This window comes from Pinus tabuliformis, chromosome X (genome assembly GCF_031772625.1).
Source record: "Pinus tabuliformis cultivar Carrire ecotype Pingquan chromosome X, CPIR1, whole genome shotgun sequence".
NCBI lineage: Eukaryota > Viridiplantae > Streptophyta > Pinopsida > Pinales > Pinaceae > Pinus > Pinus tabuliformis.
Genome location: NC_142308.1, coordinates 1,705,261,436 through 1,705,286,295, shown reverse-complemented (window position 1 = coordinate 1,705,286,295; position 24,860 = coordinate 1,705,261,436). Strand labels below are relative to the sequence as shown.

Sequence of the window (24,860 nt, the reverse complement as noted above, 5' to 3'; positions counted from 1 at the left end):
TGCATGTGTCAACTTGCTCAAGTTTACCTTTGGGAAGTCTTGTAGATATTTGCTGCATTATCTTCAAGGCCCCATGATGCAAATGGCCCAACCGCCTGTGCCACAACTCGCCAATGTCTTGGCTTTGCACCAATTCTGCTTTCGAACTCAATGCTGCACAATCATCTACCTCTAGTTTATAGAGATTCTTCACCCGAATCCCAATCCTCTTGGTCTGACCTGTGGCTATGTGTCTTAGGAACGCCTTTCCTTTACTGAAGACAACATCGTAGCCTTTGTCCTCCAACATCGCGACCAATACCAAGTTCTTCTTCAGTCCAGGCACATACTTCACATCTGTCAAGGTGAGAGGAGCTCCATGCTCCCTCTAAAAAGCAACTGTGCCCACTCTTGAAACACTATACTTTCTGTCGTCACCCATCTCTATGCGCATCTTGAGGTCTTTCTCCTCCAAGGTACTGAATAAAATTTTATCGCCGGTCATGTGGAATGAGGCTCCACTGTCAAGATACCAAACACAACCCACCATCGATGACACCATGCATGCGATGAGGGTAAAGTCCATTTCTAACTAAGAGGCTAATGCCTCACCTTCCGATCCTTTCGAGGATCCATTCTTGGACTTCTTTGATGGGAAATTAGTTGCATAATGTCCTATCTTGTGACAATTAAAGAATCTCACCTTAGACTTGTCAATCTTCTTCCCTCCATGAGAAGAATTCGATTTGGAATAGGAAGCCTTCCCCTTCCCTTTTCTTGCCTTACTTGCTAAGGCCAGATTTTCTTCATCATCATTCTTGGATGAAGAACCATCTTGTGTACTCCTCCTGATCTCCTCTTGCATTAGATCCGACCACAGTCGTTACCAATCCGGCAGTTTCTCCCTTCCATTCACAGAGTCCTGGTAGCTATTCTAGTTCTTTGGAAGGCCGAGGAGAGCGAGGTTCGCCATATCATCATCGACAATAGTTATTCCACACTACCAAGCTCATCTCTGTAGGTGGTGAGCTTGTTCAGATATGTGGAAATAGTATCGCCCTTCTCCATCTTGATTTTCCAAAGCTTATACTTGAGCGCCAATTTCCTCTGGTTGTTACTGTTCCGATAGAGGTCCTTCAATGTCTTCCACATTGAAAACGGAGTATCCTTCCCATGGAGACTCGAGACAATATGGTCTCGAACTCCCTCCAGGATGATCTGTCTCGCCTTCACCACACACTTCTTCCACTCAGCCAATTCTTGTGCATTAGTTGCAGCTGGCTTTGGGATTTCTTGATCAATGAAATCCTTCAAGCCATTGTCTTCTAATACAGCTTCCATTCTATCTTTCCATGCTATGTAATTCGAGCTACCTTCCAAGGCATACTCGAGTCTCAAGCCATAGAATGCCATTGACCAACCTAAAGTATGAGATGAATTTGATTTGTACCTGCAATCCTGAACTTCAAACTTCGAATTCTCTTCTCAGTATATTGTTCACAACTCTGATAACCTTTGCTCTGATACCATGTAGAAATTCTGACTATAGATTAACCTGATAATGCAATATAACTAAAGAAAAATACTTTAATCTACTTCTACAATCAAACTTGCGGAAGCTTAATAGATTTGAGCAAGATCAAGCGGAACACATATAACCAAAAGAAGAATCAGTGCACATGAAACACAGAAGAATACTTAGGGGAACGCCTGAGCTAAAAACCCCACTATCTGTATTATCATACAAGTTGGAAATATCTCAGAATTACACAAAGCTTTAACTCTCATGGATAGCCAGCTCTCAGTACAATCCTCTCAGATGCTCATAGGCAAAATAGACTTCTCATAAGTCTTTCACATTGCCCTCCAAGCTTCTATTTCATAGCGCAGTTTTTCCTAGGTGATCCTATTGTTACCAAGTGTAACACTGATCACTCACACTGATCTCACACCCTATAAAACTGCGCAATCCTCAAGAAATTAATTCCTTCTGCATGCATGAGTTTTCCTTATGGGAAAATTTATGCAGCTGATAATACAATGTCCCTGTCTTTAATCTCAACTGGGTCTTTCTCAGAATAGACATGCATGAGTTACTGATGAGAGAATCTTCAGTTATCTGGAGTACACTAGTTGGATCCATGCATGCATTAACTAACTGAAATCACAATTAGTTCCTCAAATAGTTTGGAACTAATTTAACTGGACTTAACTCAGTAAACTGAGCTAACTAATTACAACTCAAATATAACTCATTCTTATCTCCTTAATTAAGGATAACTGTTGCATGACTTCAGAAAGACTTCTAACTTGAATTTCTCCAACTAATTAATCCATAATGAATTAATTAATTATTTTTCAAGCAGCTGATGAGACTAAATTCGAATTTTAATTCTCAATTTTAATTCAAGGACAAATCGAAATTGGAATATTCTTGTTGCCACATTTCAACAAAAGCCCTAGACATCCCTCTTCAAATGAAAAGGTTACTCTTCAAATGGATTGATCTTGATAGTTTTTTGTAGTAGTCTTGAGTTATTCACAATTTTCCTTAGAAAAATATTTGGAATCAACCAAGAAAGGGAAACTCCTAGTTATTAAAAATTTCATGCTACTTCTTTATGACACTATGCTTGACTAGGTTTATCATTCTAGACTATTGTTCATTCTTCCTGCATGTATACTTGTTCATTAACTTCTTAGATGAAGATGGGAGATCCTTCTCGAGGATCATCTAGTTGTAGAATATTGCAAAAGATTCAACCCCAAGAAAGAACTAGTGCTGGAAAATAAAGGAGCCTCTCTCATTTCTAGAAAAGAAAGATAGTCCTGCCTCATTACCATATACACTTTCATTATGTTTATTTATTGTGTTATTAATGCTCTTGCTCTTGTCTTGGGATCAATAGTTACTTTAGAAGGATATTAGGACTAAGCCATCCATGTCGAGATCAAAAAGGATGCAGAGCCATCCCAGCTCAAGACCTCAAAGGAAGTGTTGTAATCTCCTTGGTTGATAACTATGATTGAAGAAGCTTCCTATTTAGAGGGAGTAGATTGAAGTGCACCAACCTGATATGATGTTGAGAGCTATTTTGTCCTTCATGCATATTTGATATATAGCAGTATTTGATGCTTCTATGATATGAATCAAACTATGATAAGAAACTAAGCTCTCAAAGAAAGAAGGTTATCCCAGCTCTTGTTGCTTGATGTCTTAGATGTATGTAAAGTGAGCTTCCTCTTTGATAGGAAGACGTGCCATATTTGGATGACTTTGAGGGACATGAATAAAAGACTAATTATTGTGGATTGAAGAGGGCTTCGTATGAAGTCCAACAAGTCCCTTAAGCTTGGATTGTATGAAATGATGGACATCTGATGTAACCTTTGATATCTCTTCATGACTGAAGGTATGTCTTTGATAATCATTTTTACAAGCTGACAATTTCTTTTTGACAGGATCAAGATCATCTCAGCATTTAGTGCTAGAGGGAGTTAACCCTTACACCCAAGTTGATTCCATTCCTTGAGACTAGAAGTGTAACAAAAGGATGATGAGGACTTCCTTTTCAAGGGAGGTATGATGTTGAAGACTTGGCATAATGATTTACACTAAGCAGTTGAGAATGCCTCTTCAAATTCAATTCTGATGGGTTCCTATGATGAGTTGACAATTAGATGAGTTCTTGATCTGCACTATGTTCTTTGAGCCATATAGAGCTTGGATATGTATATTGGTATGTTGCAAAGTTGGTAATTTATGATCTGAGACCCATTGCTAGATACTTGAGACTATATGGATATGTTGATAATATTGAGCACATTTGTGTGTTATCTTAGGTCTGCTATGATTTCCTAATGAGATAGATATTGAAATTTATTGCTTTGAATGACAGTATGCATTGATTACTGGCTACAAGTTAGTATGATTGATAAAGCTCCTTGAGAGTTGTTTGAACATATGATATACTATGAAATATATATTGTGTTTGAACATATGTTTGACATATTGGTCCTCCCCATCTGGCTAATGGATTGATGTGCCTTGAGATAGGGTGTGATCCCTACCCATCCAGGTAAGTTGATCTCACTCAAGTCTTGGGATGTAGGTGTGATCCTTAAGTCGATCTTGCCTATTGTCATTATATGATAGGATAAAGTGTTATCTTTAAGTCAATATCGCCTATTGTCATTGGTCAATAGAACAGAGTGTGATCCTTATCTCTCATGGTAAGTCAATCTCGCCTATTGACATTAGATGGAGGGTGGTAGCCGGAAGCTCCCCTATGATGATTCTTCTTCTTTAGGTAGAGACATCATTGTTCAACTGGTGATCAAAGGAAACAAGTTGAGACTAGATATGATGAGATAAATGATTTGTTGATATAACTGAGATGTAAGTCATGAGATTTGACTTGAAATCTAGTAGGGTTTGAGGATTGATCTCCCCTACCATTAACTGTGGATTTTTCTTTTTCTATACAAGACCATATACAATGATGATGAAGTTTCTTGCCTTCTTATATTGATATTTGTACATCTAAAATGAGGTTTATGATTCAAATGGAAATTCCTGCATAGCTGAGAGGGAGTGTTAAAAAGTAGGCAGCTTCGGGATGAATTTTCCTGAAGGAAAACCCAGTTACCCTAAAGAAAACCCCTAAGTCCCCAAGAGAAAAAGTTCTTGCCCCAAATATAATTTACATTGGTCAAAAGAAAAATTATTTAATGTATGACAATTTGGGCAAACATTTATTAAAGACAAAATTTTATTACTAAAAGAAAATATGTTTGAATTTAAAATCAAATTGACAATTTCCCTCCAAAAGGTTAAGATTGGCTTCAAGAAAAGTCATTGGAATTTCTATATAAAGGTCATCCTCCTTGAAGAAAATGAATATTTGGTGCAATCTATTTAAGACAACTTGCATTATTCTGAGGCAATTCGAAATTCAGTACTTTGTGGTTTGCAATCATCTTCGATGGCTCATTCACAAGATCTTTATCATTCCTATACACAATTATTCGTGTCTCTTATTCTAAAGCTCGGAGGGTGATACACAATATATGTTTGTATCTCGCTACAATTCTCACTATAGTGACATGTTATTCTTGTTGAGTTTAGCACATGGCTCACACGGTTTATAAGTGGCTCGCTCTACTCGTCAACGACATCAATCTACATTGAAAATGACATCACATTACTGTGATAGATGTTACACAACATTTTGTCATTGTCCCTGTACTCCCCATCTACGATCCTAGAGGACCTCTACAGTGTACCCAACATGCTTTCCCATCATGAAGAAACTCCCAGTATATCCCTCTTCATGAGCAGAATAGTTCCCCTTTGCATCATCTCCAAAGAATCTTCTTTCTATCCCAGTTTACAAGACCGACGACACGGACCAATTTTCTCCTCGCGCTGATTTACAAAGGTTAAAACTAACCCCTGCGCCGATTAGATCGACTGAGCCCTTTTCCATTCACGTCGATCCTCTTTTGGAAGGTTTTTTAAATAAGGAGCCAAAGCTTCCATGTCTAGAAGCTTCGTAACAGAAGTATGGTAGATGGTTAGGCTGGATAGAGCCACTCTCTCGGGCTAGAGGAATTGTTTATGTCCGCATTGAGAATTTACCTGCACCACAAATTGGTGACTCCACTGGGGAGCCAATCCTTTTGTTTGGTTGATTGTCATTTTATGGTTTTATGTGAACTTTTCTAGTATCATGATTTCCCTATAGTGTTCTTTGCTTTACACGGTTTACTGCTCTGAGCCTGAAATTCATAGTGGCAAGTTTGGTCTCAGCCTTTGAAAATTTTAATTTTTTTCCTTGAATCCTCGCTTAGCACATTCATTTTTCTAACAGTCACGCCGATCAGCACGAGTTTCTCAAAAACAGTCGCGCCGACCCCCTTTTGGCGCGTGTTGTGAGTTAGGCAGTTGCACCGATTCCTGTAGGTGAAGATCAGGGTTTACCCTAGATCATAGCCAGTGTGTCTTGCCCTTCTGATTTCTGTCTCTTAGCTTGTTTTGACTATGTTCTCCCTGGCTGGAAAGCTCTTTTAGCTTGGTTTGTATGATTGGTTAATTTGCATTTCCTTCACTTGGTTTCTTGAGTTCTTGGATGGTGTATAACCCTAGGGCATCTAGGTCATCACCCATTCACTTGTTTTCCTGCTCAGAAAGTCAAGTCCATAGTCAAATTTTCTCCTTGCATTTCGTTTGATTAGTCCTTTCGTTGCTTCGATTTCCATTTAACAAGTTTGAAAAGTTTCGTTTAGTGTTTGAGCGTCTCTTTTCAGGCACAAATCACATTGCCCATCTTGTTTTTGGTTCAATCTTTGCTTCATTAGTTTTGAAAAGAATTCTCTTTTATGCTCGCTTGTGATTGATTGTATTGCAAATGTTTCATTGAAGTGTTTGCGAAAGATTCATTCCGTCATTTCATTGAAAAATACATAACTCTAGTTTGCTGCATCAATATGTTACATTAGTTAGCATCATTGAAGGCTAGAGTTGCATCGTCACTTGCATTGAAAAAGAAATGAATTCTCTTTATTAGTGAAAGGGCTACTTGAAGTGCATTTGATAGGAAAGTTAGGAATTGGAAAGAGTTTTTCATCATTTTTGTTTTCAAAAGACGAAATAGTGAAAAATCATTTTGCTTTCAATTGCTTGTTTTGTTGCATTTGAGTATGATTTCTACTCTCATTAGTGTAGACAATTCATCGAATTGAAAGGGTCCTGTCTCATTTAGCTGCATATAGGTGTTTTTGAGTCGCATCGATAAGGCCTAAAAACTGAGACATAATTTCAAGATAAACTCTAAAATGTACTCAATTAACCTAAGGCACATTTGAAATCTAACGATCACATCTTAGAAGGTCTAGGCTAGAGACGTGTTCTGGCGTCTTAAAACCTAGCAGCTGTCATTTGCTTCGGCACTAGACAACGCTAGTATGGACTTGTGCTCCCCGTACCGTCGAGTATATAAAGGGAGACCCCACTAGGTTGCAATTCTTTATCCATAGGAAGCTGAGTCTGCCACCTTGTAAACATGATACACCGAACACAACATTCGGGGAGATTGCCTGCCCATACTTCTCAGTTCGCCAGGAGGTATTCTACAGTTCATGGTTACCTGGTAATCCTTTTTACCTAGATCATCCTGAGTAGTCATTTTGATCTTTTTTACTCCCTAAATATAAAAGATCACCCGAGTGCTTGTCCTTTTGAGCTCATTTCAAACCGAAAGTGATAGAGTCACCTCTGCTTCTTTCTCGACTCTTAAAACACGAAAGAGCACCAGTTTGTTTTTGCGTCTTAAAAATTGTTGCCCACGATCTTATAACATCCATGTTAGTATTTTTCAGACCACATCGTGAGTATACCTTTAAATACATTTTAAATCCCTTGAAATCGATCTCTCATTTGGTTATTTGAGATAAGATCATCGTGGCTGTAACAACTAGTTCGTCTAGTTCCTCTTCCTCCCCTCTCTCTGAAAGATTGTCTGAGGAGCCTTTTCCTGAATTGCCACAGTTGCTTAAGGACCAAGGTGTTGAGCTTGGAATTGCTCTGAGTATTCAACATTTGTCATCTCGTCCTCCCCCTTCAGATACTGGGTCACTTTTTGACATTGTCCAGGAATCTCCGGATAGCCCTATCCAGACTCCCGAGAGTCCGCCGAATTTTGAAGGTCAACTTGGATTGGTTGTTTATCCTTCGAATCCTTTGTTCAATCCTATTGTGATATCACTGTAGCGTCCGTACAGTTCGTACGATCAACCGGGTATTCCTTTGGAATTATCCCCTCGAACATCTTCAGTAGTCCGTCGTTGTCTGTTTTCACCCATGGAATCAGAAGGCGAAATCCCAGTCTCCTCTCTGGGTCACTCGGAGGTTTCCACTTCATGCACAGTCGAGGAGCAAGAATATCCTTTCCCTCTTGAAGGTTTCCCTTTCACGGGAAGCATTCCGACTAGTGTTCATCCTGAGTTATCGTGTAATTACGTGACTTTAGCTCAGTTGGTTTCAGGCACACCTACTGCCTCATCATTGTATCAAAACCCTATTTAGGCATTTGGCTCTATGCCTACCACAGGTCCGTTCATTTAGAACCTGACCACCCAAAAATTGGTGATGTCTACAATCACTTTAGTCCTGGTGCAACCCACCATTGCCAATCCTCTTGTTTCGTTGGTCCAAGTGACCCGTCTAGTTCAACCGACGATCTCGAGTCACGTCGCTGTTATTTTTTCGATCCCTCCATTAAGTGGACAACTTGTTCCACCACTTGGGGGGAAAAGTCTGAATGTTTCTATGATGTCTGGCACAACCAATGTGAGTGGCTCATAACCTCACATGGTTGGGATGAACCAACCCTCTTCGGGTGCCATTTCAAATCCTGCTGGTCTTGCTGGATCAAGTAATGTCCAATACCAACAGCCTAATGTTGGTCTGTCTAGGTCAAGTCATGTCCAGTACCAACAACCCAATGTTGGTCTGTCTGGGTCAAGTCATGTCTAGTACCAACAACCCAATATGGCTCAAGGTCAGTACCAACCTCCTTATGTTCCATATGGTTCACAAGCGATGGCTAATCCGTCATACATCCCTCAGCCTGGACCCTATGTCCAGCCTGGTCCATCCACTGCGCCTGGTGGGTATGGCCAGATACAGTTCGGGAACTTTCAAGCTGTCATTCCGGGAACTGTTCAAGTACCTTTGCAACAACAAGGGCAACTCTTGCAACAACAAGGGTAACCTTCGTTGCAGTAGGGGCCATCCATGCAACAACAAGGCCAGATCATGCTGCAGCAAGGACAACTGTAACAACCGCAGGGGCAACCCTCGCAACAGTTGTAGCAAACCATGCAGCCGCAGATGCAGTATGCACCGCAATCCTCCTAGCCTATGCCTTCACAAAGTCAACCTCTGCAGCCGTAGGGACATCCTTCACAGCCGCGAGGTCAACCCTTGCAGCCACAAGGTCAACCTGGGCAGTAGTAACCCTTATACTCATATCAACAGGGTCAACCCTTGCAAGGGCAGGGCCAGGGTCAAGTCCTACAACAGCAGGCACATAATCCTTATGTCCAAGGCCAACAAGTTCAACCTCCTTTTGTCCAAGGATAACAAGTCCAAAATCCTTATGTCCAAGGACAACAAGCGCAAAATCCTTATGTCCAAGGGCAACAGGTCCAATACCCATTTGTCCAGGGGCAGCAGGTCCAAAACCCTTATGCTCAGGGACATCAGGTGCAAAATCCATATGTCCAAGGCCAGCAGGCTCAACAACCTTTTAACCAGTATGTTGCTTATCAACAACCTTTGGCCAGACAATTTCAAGGCTTTCAAGGTCAGAATCCTCCCTACGGGCAAGGTAACCTACAATGGGGGAAAAATCAAATGCCTTATGGACAAAACCCTCCACTTTGGGGACAAAATCCTTACCAGCAGGGATGGGTCCCGCCAGTTGGACCCCCTTATCGACCTCAAATGCCTTTCAATACCCAATTTCCATTCTTGGCTACGCTAGAATTGCCAGATGTGTCTAGACTCATGAATGATTCGATTCTTCATTTGCCATACTGGCTTCCAGTTACATCTAAGATTTCGAACGATTTTCCAAAGTTTGAAGGAAAAACAAAAGATGACCCTCAATCCCACATGATGACATATCACCTCTGGTGCTCCTCGAATTCCTACGTTGATGATTCCATTTGTCTTTGTCTTTTCCAACAAACTCTTACAGGAGCTGCGGCCAAGTGGTATATTGAGCTCCCTCGGAATACCTATCATGACTTTAACACTCTCGCCATGGCCTTTCTCACACATTTCCAATTGTTGGTTCACTATGAAACTAGCACCCATCTGTTAACGTCACTCAAGCAAGACACATCGACTCACATCTCTGATCACATCCATGAATGGAGATGTAGGCGCCGTTTGATTAAGTTTGAAATTGCTGATCAGTTGTTGATCGAGTGGTTCACCAAATCATTTGTCAACAAAATTGCTGAGGACATTGCTATGGGTGGATGCATCACTGAGGAACAAGCCATCGCACGTGCCCAGTATCTAGACCTTGTCTATTCACAGTCCAACACGTTATATGATGTGTTACTCGATGCACCCAGACCATCATCTGATCTGACGACATCTAAGTCTCCGGCTACCCCTCCTGTTGATGGAGTAATTGGTTCAGTGACTCAGACCCCTGCAAAATCTTCTTCCAAACAGAAGTCAGTCTCCAACACTGCTCCCAATGACTCCTCTCGCAATGCGTCTGGCCCTGGTAAAGCCTCTAAGGTTCATGTTGTCCAGTATACCGCAGCTGATAAATCCTCTAAAGGTAAGAGGAAAGGAAAAGGTAAGAGTAAAGTCGATGCCCCAAATCTAGGTCCTCCTAAACCATCTGCTGGTGATGCTTCCCAACAGAAACCTAAGTATCCATGCCTCATTTGTGAGGAGGATCACTATACTAAGGATTGCCCCAGATGGTCTGAAGTTAGTCATCTGCTCAAAGGGACCCCAACTGTCCTGAAAGAGCCCTTTTCGTCCCAATAGAATCAAATGGTAGACCAGCCTCAGTGATCTGCTTCCTCGGGTTCACAAGTGTTCATGATGAGTATCTCGATCAACGTGGCTACCAGGTCAAAAGACTATCAAACTCTTGCCCCGTCAATATGGAAAGAAAAAGAAGGTACCCCTTCTTCTTTCGCCCCATCCAGTTTTGGTCCTCTTCATATAGAGCGACCTAATCCTAATTCCACCATTCGACAACTTTCTCGAGGTGTGCTTCAAAAGTCCTTGTACAATCTCAATGCTCAAGCCGCTCAACATCATAACATTGTTGAGGATTTAGCTCAAGCACCATTAACTATGTCTGCTCTTGAGGTCCTTCAAAGCTATCCTTCTCAGCGGAAATCGTTACTGTCAGCTATTGGGGGTATTGATCCAGCTGACTCTAATCTCATCTGCTTTGACCTGGAAAACCACGTTTCACGTTTACCTCATCAAATTTCCTTTCTCATTCAGGTAATCATAAATGAGAAAACCATTCATAGGACCATCATCGATGAAGGTGCTTCTACCTGCATCATGTCTGTCGCTTGTTGGAAGGCAATTGGTTCTCCTACTCTGAACCAATCCCTAACACTCTGGAAGCTTTTGACGGGCGCGATTCGCGACCATTCGGTGTCCTTCCCAACCTTGCCATTACATTGGAGGGCAAGACGGTACATGTCGAGGTAGAGATCGTTGATGCTAATCTTAACTACAATCTTCTACTTGGATGGAGCTGGACCCATGCCATGCATGTTGTAGCCTCCTCCCTCTTCCACGTGATTCATTTTCCCCATCAAGGGAAGATAGTCACAGTCGACCAACTGTCCTTCTTTGCCTCTTCCTCCTCGGATGGCAATGTTCCGGTGCAAGACTTTTTAAATATCCTGCCTTGATGGTCATATTTCCACTCCCACCTCCTCATGTTGCCTCTGTCAACATGATTTCGGTCAAGTCTGATCCTTGGGTCGTTCCTTCGTCGGATCTTGTTGATACATGGGGAAAAATTATGCCGTTAAGTCCCGCCGAAACTGATTACGTGGAAGTTGTTTCGGCTTCACCTTCAGTATCCTCTGATCATCCTGTTTCGCGAACATCTCTCGACGTGTCTTCTCATTCCCCGTGGCTTGGTTCTGGCCCGACAATCATGTCTATGTGTCTTGAGAAGTTCTCTTCTCCACTGCCTATTGACATGTTCATTTCCCCAGACATTGTTAAGAACTTTCAACTTAGGGCACCTTTATCTCTTCATGCATCCAGGTTTTTTCTCCCTCCTCGAGTTTTTATCGATTGCCCATTATTGCAATGGGGTTGTCATCTGACTCGTAACCCTCCCTCGCCCAGGGGGCATGGGGGCACAGCCTTATATGAGTTCTACTCTATTATTTGGCCGAGTCGATGCTTACTCGTCATGACAATGGTAAAACTCCGATCTTCATCTGTGTTGATTGATTACCTGAGTCCTCGCATGGACTCTCTCAAAAAGTACTATGCTTAGGTCATCTTGCATGGTTACTTTTGTACAATAGTGTGTCATTCATTTTTGTACAGTGTGGTTTGGTGTGTTATTTTGCAAGCAGCTTCCCTGCTTATTATGTTTTTGCTTGCTTTGCAGATGTCGGTGTCTCCTCACGTCAGTTTCGCTGATGGTGCTTGCCGTAGTACCCGGAATCTATCATCCGTGGCATGGGCCATTTATGACCCCCATGGTGAGTTGATTGATCTTCAAGGTATATGTATAGGTCGAACAACTAATAACATCGCTGAGTATAGCGCGATTATCGAATTATTATCAGAAGCTATTGCTCTTGGCATCCGGGAATTGGTTGTCAACCTTGATTCACAACTTGTTGTTCTTCAACTTAACGAGCAATACTACGTCAGAAACCCTCTGATATTGAGAATGTATCTATGTATTCGTCTGCTAAAGGGAAATTTTGATTACATTACATATCATCATATTCCTTGACACATGAATACATTAACAGATGCATTAGCTAATTATGTGCTGGATAGACATTTGCGAAACATGTAACAACTCAAAAACAAAAACATTTGTACCATAGTAAGCAAGGAAGTACAACATATATGTGTGTGTGTGTGTGTGTGTGTGTGCCGGTAATGTTTGTCATACATCAAAACCTCAAAAAATAATATGTGTGTTCGAAATACATCGGTGGCTCGCAAGCCTTATACATCCATGGCTCGCAGGCCTCAAAATATGGAATGCTAGACCTATGCACTAAACAACATGATGCTCATGATAGCATGTAACTTCTCAGACTACATGAGTTAGCAGTCGGCGAATTCGATCTGACACCCCCACTGTATGCCTCTGGTACTGGCATGGGACATCACCCATCCGAGCATACTCTGGGATCCCATGGGTCAAACCCTCGAGATTCCATGCAATCTCCTCCTCGTTGTTGCTTCCCTCCTAATAAGGAGCAACATCAAACTGCCGAGCAACACGCTTAGCGATCGGGGACATCCCGGCAGGGTGTTCTGGTCCAACATCTGCATTCATAAAATCGAAATGTCATGAACACATATATTTCAAAAACAGTAAAAAACATCAAAAAACTAAAAATTGTTTGTTTTTACCTCCATCATCAAAATCCTCCCCTTCTGGGAGCGGCATATTCGGATCTCTGCAGAAGTTGGTACCACTATAAGGCCAATCCTCCACTACGATCAGCTGTTGCCATAGCCACGAGAAAAAGGCGGGTTTATAGGACATCTGTTGGCCCATCGTAACCCTGGGCATCAACTCGCTCCACGGACCATCCGTGGGTCTCGTGGCATCAACAGATCTACCTCAGTCAGCTGGTATTGGAACGACGACATCTGTTCCAAGAAGAAGGTCACTAGCACAGATTCGAAGCAAAACTGATTCAGATGTCTTGCCATAGCTTTTGATAGTTGGCGCTTCATGTTGATTTTCATAGCTTCCGCCCAGTTAAATATGGTGGGCGCCGTGCAGTTGATAACGTACTGAAACTTCGACTTGTTGGTCTCATGCGGCGCTTGGGACCCAACCACTTTGTTGATGGTCAACAATAGCACTCTCAACACAAGATCCCGAATAGTCATAATCTTGATCTTGCCACTTTTGGATTTGAGAGCTTCTGGGCAATGTTCAGAAAGTAGCATAGTCACACTTGCCCCAATCGGCCTCGACCCATATAGGTTGACTGGTTCCCCTCTTCAAGATAGTTCTGTGATGAAATAAATGTTTGAAGTCTCCAACTCCAGCTCTTGGTCACCAATGATGAAAATTTCCCGATTTATGTCTTAGAGACTAATCAGGTACCATAGCAACTCAGGTTGAGTCCATATACCTGGTGTAAGAAAGAATTTGAAGAGCCCACAGTTCCTCAAAGCCTCCAAGAAATTTGGATCAACTATTGCTTGAGTATTAATATCCTTACGCTCACATTCTTTCCAATCTACCATTTTTCACAATTTATTCTTGCAAAAACCACGTAATTAAGTCAATGATCATCCTTGGCCGGAAAAATTTGGGTTCAAACGGCTGAATTGAGCAAGGAACATGCAATTTTTTTGCTCACGGTGCCGACGCGACTGTTTTAAAAACAGTGGCACCGACGACGCGGTTGGTAGTTTTAGCCACCCTCGATCGGCGTGATTCCGTGCCCAGAAATCGCGCCGACCGAGGGCGAATTTTTTTTGCCAAAAGCTCCCCATGAAACCCAAAAAATGGATAAAAATAGGAAAAATTAGTATGAAAATGGAGCTTAAGGTCTTGGCTCTTACCTGCAACTGACGGCTCAGCGAATGACCTCCTAGATCTCCTACAATCTGCTTTGGAAAAATTAGGGCACAAGTGGGTAAAAAGCTCTTCACACAAAGGTAAAATGGTAAATGGTAAAAAATAATTACTTTTGCCCCATTTTATTCATTTTTTCATGAAATATTAGGGTTTTTGAGTATTTTTGACCTATTTTGCCTCAAAACTGGATAATGCCTTTACCTTTCTTGTGCAACGACAAGTGATGGATTGTCGATGATGGTATTGGAGTTGTGTTTCAGCTCTTTTCTCGACTTGTAAATCTCAAATGAAAAGATTGCCGAGTATTTTTCCTTTTTTTGACTCGTAAAAGAGAATAAAATGGGGGGTCTGCTTTCAAGCTCTTTTCCGACTCTTTAAACACGAAAAGATTTCCGAGCTCTTGTCGTTTTGAACTCGTTAAAGGTTGCGAAACATTGTGCACCCAGTATATGTTTACCCCTTTTTTCGAGCTAGGATGCACTATTTACGAAAAAGGTACTCCTTGACTGAAATGGTCAAGCGGTTCTCTTGAGCATCATTTTCTACCTTTTCGAGTTTGAAAGACAAAAATGTACGAAAAGGGACCATGTGGAGTTGTCTTTTTCAAACTCTCTAAACATGAAAAAAGGTACCGAGTTATACCTTTATCAGACTCGTTAAAACATTAAACAACATTGGATTCGTCGCCATAACGAACGTGAGCTTCTCCTTCCTAGGGCTCATTAAACTTACTAGGTCAGATTCATTTGAAGGATGAACTTACAGTGCAAGCATATGCTATCCCCTTCAAGATTGTGATAAAAAATAATTGGGTTACCTACCAGAAATGAAGGGGAAAAATTTGGAAATTCGATTAGTCATGTCGGCAGCTCACTCTTGAACATGACACTTTTTGCTTCGTGTTGGGATGGGATATCCTCCTTTTTATTTGACCTTCCTAGCTTGGGCTACTCATTTTTTGCCTTCCATTTGATCTCTGCTACGTCCTCATGACCACCAATCCTATGGATCCAACAGCTGCCAAACTCCGGAATCGTGTTGTCGATATGTTCAAGAGTCAGTCCTTCTGCAGTTACACTTACTCCTAATTCTCTGTATCATCTGAAATCATTTGCATCCCTTTGTCTCGTGTCGATGATGTGGGATACATCATGGCCCTCCTTCGACATGGTTGTTTCTTGTCGACTTTAGCTCATTATCCAGGAAGCTGATCGGGAGACTTCCTTCCAGTACCTTAGAGCTTACATGCCCTAATGGCAAGTTCTTCGCACTTGACGACAAGTTCACATCATTGGCTTTCGATCGGGTGATTTCACGGGTGTTCGACATCAGTTTCTTTATTCACATTTCGTGAACTATGCTGCCAGTACCTTGAGAGCCATTGTCATTATTGGTGGTTTCTCTCGCGCTTGTTAATGATTCACATCATTAACTAGTAATCAAGCGACTTCCTAGCATGTTCGACTTCAACACATTCATTCACATGTTAGGATTTGTACTTTGATTGGGTTGTTTGGAGCGCAAGACCCTGGGCTAAGATTACACAAGTCCAGGTTGCGAGGCAATGTGACATGGTCATGTTGATATACATGTCTCTTTCAGATGGATGGCTACGACCATACCATGAGTTGTTATATGTGATCCTTCTCATTATTGGGTGGCTACGACCATACCTTGGTTTCATTATGATCCTTTCTACTGGATGGCTGGGACCATACCATGAGTTGTTATATGTGATCCTTCTCATTATTGGGTGGCTGCGACCATACCTTGGTTTCATTATGATCCTTTCTGCTGGATGGTTGCGCCCATACCTTGGATCCATTTACATGATCATTCTCTGGATGGCTGTGTCCATACCACAATTCATGTATCATTATTCAAATTTTTCAGTGATGTATATGTATCTATGCTTGCTTGCAGGTTTTCCGATGACAGACTCCGGTTCATTGCTTCCACTTATACAGAATTTCACCCCTCACTCTAGTTTGGCCTTCACACTTTAGGGGGCATCTGTTACACAACATTTTGTCACTGTCCCTGTACTCCCCGTCTACAATCCTGGAGGACCTCTACAGTGTACCCGACATGCTTTCCCATCATGAAGAAACTCCCAGTATGTCCCTCTTCATGAGCAGAATAATTCCCCTTTGCATCATTTCCCAAGAATCTTCCTTCTATCCCAGTTTACAAGATCGACGCTACTGACCAGTTTTCTCCTCACACTGATTTACAGAGGTTAAAACTAACCCTCGCGCCGATCGGATCGACTGAGCCCTTTTCCAGTCACGCCAATCCTCTTTTGGAAGGTTTTTTAAATAAGGAGCCAAAGCTTCCATGTCTAGAAGCTTCGTAACGAAAGTCTGGTAGATGGATGGGACATATAAAGCTGAGGAAATCAGTTTGGGATTCTTTCCCCTATTAGGATGGAACAACCTCAAGAGATAAGACCTTCTCCCATGATGAAATGAACCATCTCCCATCCATCCAAGCTATGTAAGCCTCTCTTTTTCCCAAGCAAAAGCTAGTTGGAGTTTTTAGAGCAAGTGTGAATAACCAACAAGTCATTTATAGCTTATAGCTGGTAGAAGTGTGGGAACCCGGATCCGTCGGAGGAGACCAACAACGTCAAGGCACCGATTGTAATGTCTTTCTGATTTATATTAATGTAGCTATCGATTGATTTCTTACATGAAGTGTCATTTTACATCTTTATAGATTAATGTTCCTTGACCTATTAAATAGGCTAAATACAATATTGCATGCTGTCACGTTTGTTTTTGTTGTTGTTTGCTTGTTTCAGGTATTCGAAGGAAGGAAACAGAAGATAGATGGAGTGAGGAAGCAGGACCATCACCAAGCGGAATAACGTTCTAAGAGGTAGGCCCTCTTAATTGATTCTAGCTTAAATAGATTGTTTGTTTGTGGCTAGACCCGCTCTCTCAGGCTAGAGGAATTGTTTGTGTCCACACTGAGAATTTACCTGCTCCACAATAGTAGAGGCATCATTTTCTTTATTTATCATGGCTCATTATCTATGTACGGTGACTCATATTTGTCAATTTTGTGGAACCGTGGCTCGAATACAATGAAAAATTTGAGATGGGCAGCACATCGCATGGGCATCACTTTGTTGTATGGGAATCAACATGTGCACTTTGTTGTATGGGCATCAACATGGGCATCACATCACATGGACATCACTTTTTTATATTGTTTGAGCATCACTTCTATACACAACATGGCATTATATAACAAAGGTATTGTAATTCTACTCTGGCATCACATATCAAAACATAAGCTTCACTTGTATTCACTGAGGTTCACATAGGTAATGTATATGTTCACAAAGGTTTGCAGGGATATAATATGTATTCACAGTGGCATTTCTCATATATGCAATTACATCTTATTGCATATAAATATGGCATTATACAATAAGGTATGTCATCGCTACATATATATAATAGTAAACATTGAGGTATATCTAACAATGATATATATGATATGAAAGTTAACTAATAAGTAGAGACAATGGACACTATCACAATCTTAATAAAGAAGGGTAATGACAGTAACATTATGGTAACCTTGATTTCATAGTGATAGTAACCTAGCATGGAAGTGTCTATGAATTATTTAACAATGAAACAATGATGCGTCATAAGACAGTGTTGGCAGTGTTGGACCTGCCAACATTCAAAGGGGTCTCCCCGATATGTGGTCCCAATTATATCTCACACCATTTTACGGCAAGAGAGAGGAATGCATATGTGCCTTCAGAAAGCAAGTGATTGTGCCTGGTGAGTGTTTGGGTATAGGTATGTCGCTACTACGAAGGAAAATAAAGTGAGCCTCTATGAGAGAGGTAGAAGTACCACTCTAGTGGAGACACACATAAAAATGAGAGATCCGTCTGACATCCAACAAAGTAGTCCACAAAGATGCCACGATCATTGCAACCATTACAACACATTCTCAATATGATAAGCACTAAAATAACCAAAATAATTCAATTACTTTAGTACAAGTGAAAACAAGAATGAATTATGAACATTCACAGAACAGTCTTACAAATTCATATTCCATGTATGAAGAACGTGTTGGCCATCAGACTTCATATATTAAGTAAAACTCCCAAGACACATGTATACAACGAACACCACTAGCTCCAATAGTGGAGCGTTGGAGCCACTACTTGCTCCTCAAAATAACTAGCTTGTCTTTCTGATGCCTTGCAGGAGGATCCAAGGTGAAAAGTCCTTTGTTTGTATAATGAGGGTGTATATATAACCAACGGGGTGATCCTTCACCTCCCTTGTGACTCCTTTACAACCCTCATGACTTTTTGACTTCCCTATGACTTTTTGACTTTTACATGACTCTTCATATTCTTTACATGTCCTTTTGACTTACACTTTAGAATACATTTTTCGAATAAAAATTTACATAATCTACAAAATGATGTGGCATATGATCACTCGTGACATGAAATGACATGACACTAATGATGTGGATTGCATGATGACATGGAAATGTCAAGTCATTCTTGCTGCTTCTTGCTATGTGTCTTCTCGAGAATGATCTTCTATCCACCTCCAAATGACTTAGGGATGAGGAGTCTCCAATGTTATCAGGCCTTGAACTGCGGTCACAAATTGATGTCCCTTTGCATTCTCTTGATTGATTGATAAACTTGCATCTTCAACTACAATGAAGAATCAAGATAATATTATCTACTTTTCTTTCATTTACGTATAGTTTTAAAGATATATGGAAAGATTCCCTCTTAACTTTATCATGCACTTTTTATCAATAATGTAGAACCTTTTTATATATATGAATGTTCTCCTTCAAAATTTACATCGGACTATATATATATATGTGTGTGTATATATATATATATATATCTATATATATATATATATATATATATGTGTGTGTGTGTATGTATATATCTTTATATGTACTTCTTTTATTGTCTTTTTGTTTTTTCTTTTTCTTTGACTATCTTGGCCAAAGCCCTGAATGACGAAACTAACGAAACAAAGAAACTCCAACTTTGTGTAGTGAAACACTTCAATTGTGACGACAACAAGGTTGACGAAGGATTAATGGCCAAATTCTAGTTCTCTTCAGTGGTTGCGCGTCTAGAGGATTGAACAACTCTTATACCAATGTAACGACCAAAAGTCGTATACGTAGTGGAAATTTTTAAAATACTTCGTAAACAAAGACATTCATCATAGGATAGTAATTGTAAATTGTATATTGTATAAAGAATTGATATAGGATGATTTCAAATGAGAATGAGGGTCTTTTATATATAGCTAGGTAAGTACCCTTTCACGAATAGTTATGTCCTTTAGGGACATACCTTTTCATTAATTGCTAACTATTTGACAAAGATGTACTTGATGTCAACTTGGTTATGATATGATAATTGTGGAACTAATGCAAATAACAAGTATTATGGTACAAACATTACAGAATATATGGAAAATAAATGGTAGTTTAGTTACAGATGGATGGCAAATGTGAAGTTTGAAAAGTATACATAGCCTCTATGAACAAGAGTCGCGTACATACACAGGTTCTGTGAACAAAAGTCGCGTATATAATCCGAACATGGAAAATTGGATACCAAGGGTCATTACCATGGTAATTGTCCATAGTATTGTGTCAACAACATCTATTTGATCCTGTCAACGAATACTAACAACATTACCAAAGGATTTACCTAAGGTATTGGAAAAGGAAAAACCTATATAAGGAGAAGGAGATCAAGGAGCTAAGTGTGCAATGTAATGGGTTATTTTATATGTGATCTGATCTGAAACAAGTGTGCACCAGGGAGCAAGGAGAAGGCTCAAATCTGAGAGATCTGAAAGTGCATTGAGTACTAACAATTATACTTGACTGATTTGAATATCTAATGATGCAAGATCTGTTTGAATGCGCTTGAAGTAATTTGTGATTTGACAGTAAGGTATGTGGAATATGTGGTGTTTGTAGCGAAGATTTGATTTTGTGATTTAAGATTTGTATGCGCTTTTTCTTCAGTAAGGCCGTGTGCATATGCAAATCTTTTTTAGTAATGTCATGTATAAATTATGTGATAATTTATCTAGTATGTTGAAATATATACACATGTTATGCATGGTAGTGGCATATAAACACAAATCTCTTTTACAGAAGCCGCGTATATGTACTAGGGTTTACAATTGATGCTTGATGATGACAGTTGATGATATCTGTTCTATTTGCTAATGTCTTGATCATGATAATCTTTGTCCGACAATGTTGACTGGGTTGATTTAGTTGTGGATTGGAATATTAGTTAGCGATGATGCTACAAAGTGTTGATATGTGATTAGTTGCTACTGTGACTCAGTATGTCAGTAACTCAGTGGGTGATGCAATGATTCTATTTCAAAATTTAGTGAATTGAGATTTGTACATAGGCGTTATGCACAGTAAGTGCATATATACGCGGGTATACTTAAGAACAATCACGTATGTATTCTGAAGTTAATATTGATAAGGATTTGTAGTGACTGCACACTATTTCTATGGTGTCTGTCTATTATCCAATAATGTCATTGATTAGTGAATCGTTAAATGGTTGAGGTGTGACAATATTATTGGGTATTGCATTGATTTGATTTATTGCATTGGTTGAGATTCAGTTCAGTGATTGGATTGCTTTAGTATTCAATGGTTTGATGTTTCAGTGATTCAGTTGGTTTACAGTGCTTTAATGATTCAGATTTTGAGATTTATTATTTTTGTTTGGCATGTTTGTTTGGGCTTATTGTTGGTGTGGGTCTAGTGTGAAAATTTGATTAAAGATGGCCTACAAGTTTTGGTGTTTGTTTGAGACAGGTGGATCTAGTGTGAAACATTATGAAATGTGGTCTTCAAGGTGCTGAAGGTTGTAGCCTTTAGTGAGGGGGTAGAAGCCCCCTTCCAGTAGGTGCTGGTAAATGATATTAGGTGGTTGTAGCTACCTTCCAGTGGATGCTAGAGAACGAGTGGTGGTTGTAGCCTCTTGCAGGTGGGTTCCTACGTGCTAGTAAGAGTCTGCACCAGTACAAGATGTAATGAAGATTTTATTTATATAATAAGAAAGAGACAAAGACGACGACAATAGTGGTTTTTTCCCACATTGGGTTTCCATCTAAAATATTGGTGTTCTATGTGTGTTTCTTATGCGATGTGATTTATCTATTCTTTACTGAATATTGGTTGGTTAATGAATTAACAATGCAATGGCTAAGTTAACTCACTAATAGAAGTTATGACAAATTAAGTAAACTGAATATACATGGTTTCATTTCACTAATGTCACATACACACGCGAGTTGCATAAAGGGGAAGGGGACTTCCCATTTCTTGTTCATGATAGACTTGGTCCATGTTATGTTGTATCATACCACTGTACATGATTTTATTTTATGCTACAATTGAGTCTTCTTATGTCCTGTCACACACACCCAACTGTTAGTTATATCAACATAGACAAATTAGTTGTTACATTTGTTACAAATAATGGAAACCATGACACTACTAGGAGGGGGTGAATCAATAGTGACAAAATTATACAACTCTTGACAAATCACACTTTCAATCACTCATGAATCAACAAAAAATCTCAATCATGTAAAACATAATATTACAACCGTTGTCATACACATATGTAACATATATATGAGACATCAATCTTCCTTTTATTTCTTTGGCAAATACAAGATTCAACTTGCTATTACATCACTGCCCCACAAGCTTCTACTTGTAGGTTTATCAACTGTTATTGAAAGGAACTTCTATCCATGCTCGTTTATCAGTTTTCATTGAAAGGGACTCTTGCCAATGCTCATTTATCAACGTTCGCTAAAAGGGGCTCTTGCCCCTACTCGTTTATCAACCACTTGTGAAAGGGACTCTTGCCCCTGCTTGTTTATCATCTTTCGTTAAAAGGGACTCTTTCCCCTTCTTGTTTATCAACCATTACTAAAAGTGACTCTTTCTCCTAATTGTTTATCAACCGTTGCTCAAAGGGATTCTTACCCCTAAAATGAAAGATAGCACTTGCTAGCCTTGTTGATCCACCTTTCATCCATTTTCAACCTCAAATCAATAGGCCACTTTTTTTCATAAACAAATAAATTGCTCACCTCAAATACTCACCATAAAAACCTTCAATAATCTCTAATTACTGAACAAACACCAAACATACTAGCAACCATTGATTATTGATCAAAACTTCCATACACACTAGCAACATCAATCCTTAGCAATTACAATAAAATCACCTTTGTTGAACACACCAAAACACCAATTCATTATCTATCTTCTTAGCACCTTTCAAACACCACAATTGGTCTCTGATTCACCTCTGATTCATAACAACACTATGCATCTCATTGCACCATCAACTTTTCACACACTCACCTTGGTTGCTTGAGTTTTGCTTGTAAAGAAATTTGGATTGATAATTTATCTTGCATAAATATTTATTTTTTCCTTTGTCTTGCCTCAATTGAGTCGTCTAAATGTGCTGGTCAAGTCATCAATCACTACTTTACTGTTTGTCTACGAAAAAATGAGTTAAACTAATCTTTTCCTTAAATTTGGTGAGTTACAGGATTTAGCAGGACTTTTTCTAATTTTGGCGCTTCTCCAAATTAGCCAAATTGCCATATTTTCCTGTTATTTTTTCCATGTTGTTATATTTTCTTCCAGCTCGTTCATGCCTTCCTTTTTGCAATTTTAGTGCTACTAGTGTATTTGGCATAAAAGCTAATTTTAAAGTTTCCAACTCATTCATCCAAATATGGCATATAATGCCAAAATTCATGTTATCGACCCGTTCATGCTTTGGGCTCTATGCCTTTTCTATAATTCCAAAAACCTTCAAAGCTATCAACTCATCGATAAGACCGAAGGCCTTAATTCATGGCCCAAAGTGCTTTAGTCAAGACTAGAGATCTGCTTCAAACCTAAGCGCTTCATATAAAAAATTTCACTCAACACTTCCTCTTGGGCTCCTTTGTACCATTGCCACAAGGATCTTTTTAATACTCCATTTCCATGTAAAAGTCTTGGTCCAAGCACTTTGCATATAACCACATATAAGACTTTGCTGGTCCCCTTTCACCTTAAGCCCCGAGGGATTTACTTTGCATTGCAAACACTTCCGCGTTCTTGGTTTCAATCTCTGCATAAGATCGTGTCTTGGCACTCTCAGGCCCAAGGTGCTTATTCCTCCAGTGTGCCTTTGAAAAAGATTTGGGGTTTAAGGGACGTGGCTGATGTGTCCTGTGAGAACCACCGTTTGTGCTCATGGACCAATTGCATACCTGCTAAGGTGAGTTTTCCATTATAACTTGGCGTGTTTGCTCGATGCCTAGTAAGCCTAAAGCAGCTCATTGTGCTAACTTTCAAATATTTCAGGATTTCATCAAGCTGGCATCATCAACGCCACGTGGTTCCATACGAGTGGTGACACATGTCACTCAGATTTAACCCCTTTGACCACTTGAAAACATTGAATCTTCCTGCCACATGTCCCCTGTACTAACATCATGCTAACGTCATATTAGGCCTATAAAATGTTGCCACATGTCCCCCAGAGAGGAAAGAGAATGGGCCTCGACCCTTTGTGTTTTTCGTTGAATTTATTCGTTAAAGTTTTTAATAAAAACCACCATATTCAAGCTTTTACACTACTGCGATAGCCACAACTACCTAGCTCCCTGTTAATTGGTTCTCCACTGCTACTCCACTCTGCCATGCTAGCCCGACACTTAGTCTACCTAGACACCATGGCCTGTGCACCTCTCTTTTGGGGAAGCCTTCCGAGCTTAGCTGTCACAGATGGCCCATCCCTTTAAAAATCCACCAATTACATGTTGTTGCCTCTGTCGCCAGGGCTTACGTCATCTCAGGCTTGCGTCATCCTAGGCACTCCCCTTAGTTCTCTGCTTTGGACCGTCCAGGGAAGAATCCTATTGGGATGAGTTGTATAGCATGCCCGCCATTGGGACAATAAAAATGATTCCCTTTGCTTTGTTGTTTGTAACAATTTCCCGGTCATTTGGATAACCGCTCTGCTACATTTGGTAATGCCTCCAAACTATGCTGTGTTAGTTTTTGTTGTTTTGGTAGCGCTAGACATGTGTTCTAGCCTTGACTTGTGTCTAAGAGCCTAAGGAACACGAGATCTCCAAAACCCAAAAAGGTTTAGGGAGAAAACACCAAGAGACCACTCAATTAAGTTAATTGATTAATAATTAAAAAATGCCTAAGTAGAACATAGAAAAATTGATTAATTAACAACAATTAATTGAGGAGATCGAGTTGTGCTCTAGAGACTTCCAAAAAATCACACAGATTAAGTCTGAGATGATCTTAACCGTTGATGAGGATTTAATCATGGTCATTGAAGATCCAATGAGAGATTATAAGAGAATTGATGGGATGGAGAAAGATACATCGAGAAAGAGGGAG

General features: G+C 40.1%; 1 protein-coding gene across 9 annotated transcripts in view; it reads left to right on the top strand.

Moving 5' to 3' along the window:
• The window catches only part of LOC149146556 (magnesium transporter MRS2-3-like), a 283,631-nt gene that overhangs the window by 195,422 nt on the left and 63,349 nt on the right, over positions 1 to 24,860 (top strand). Inside the window, exons 6-7 of one of the 9 annotated variants that reach the window (XR_016265195.1) lie at positions 17,152 to 17,228; positions 17,459 to 17,608. The exons of 3 other annotated variants lie outside the window; for them this stretch is intronic. Coding sequence is in view for 5 of the 6 variants with exons in the window: in XM_089452974.1 (XP_089309100.1) it covers positions 17,152 to 17,217 (66 nt within the window). In the remaining variant the exon portion in view is untranslated. Of the gene's footprint in view, positions 1 to 2,888; positions 3,316 to 3,441; positions 3,481 to 17,151; positions 17,229 to 17,458; positions 17,609 to 19,418; positions 19,673 to 21,233; positions 21,485 to 24,860 lie in introns of those variants that run through there. 5 more of the 9 variants (XM_089452974.1, XM_089452976.1, XM_089452980.1 and 2 more) reach the window with 5 other exon arrangements.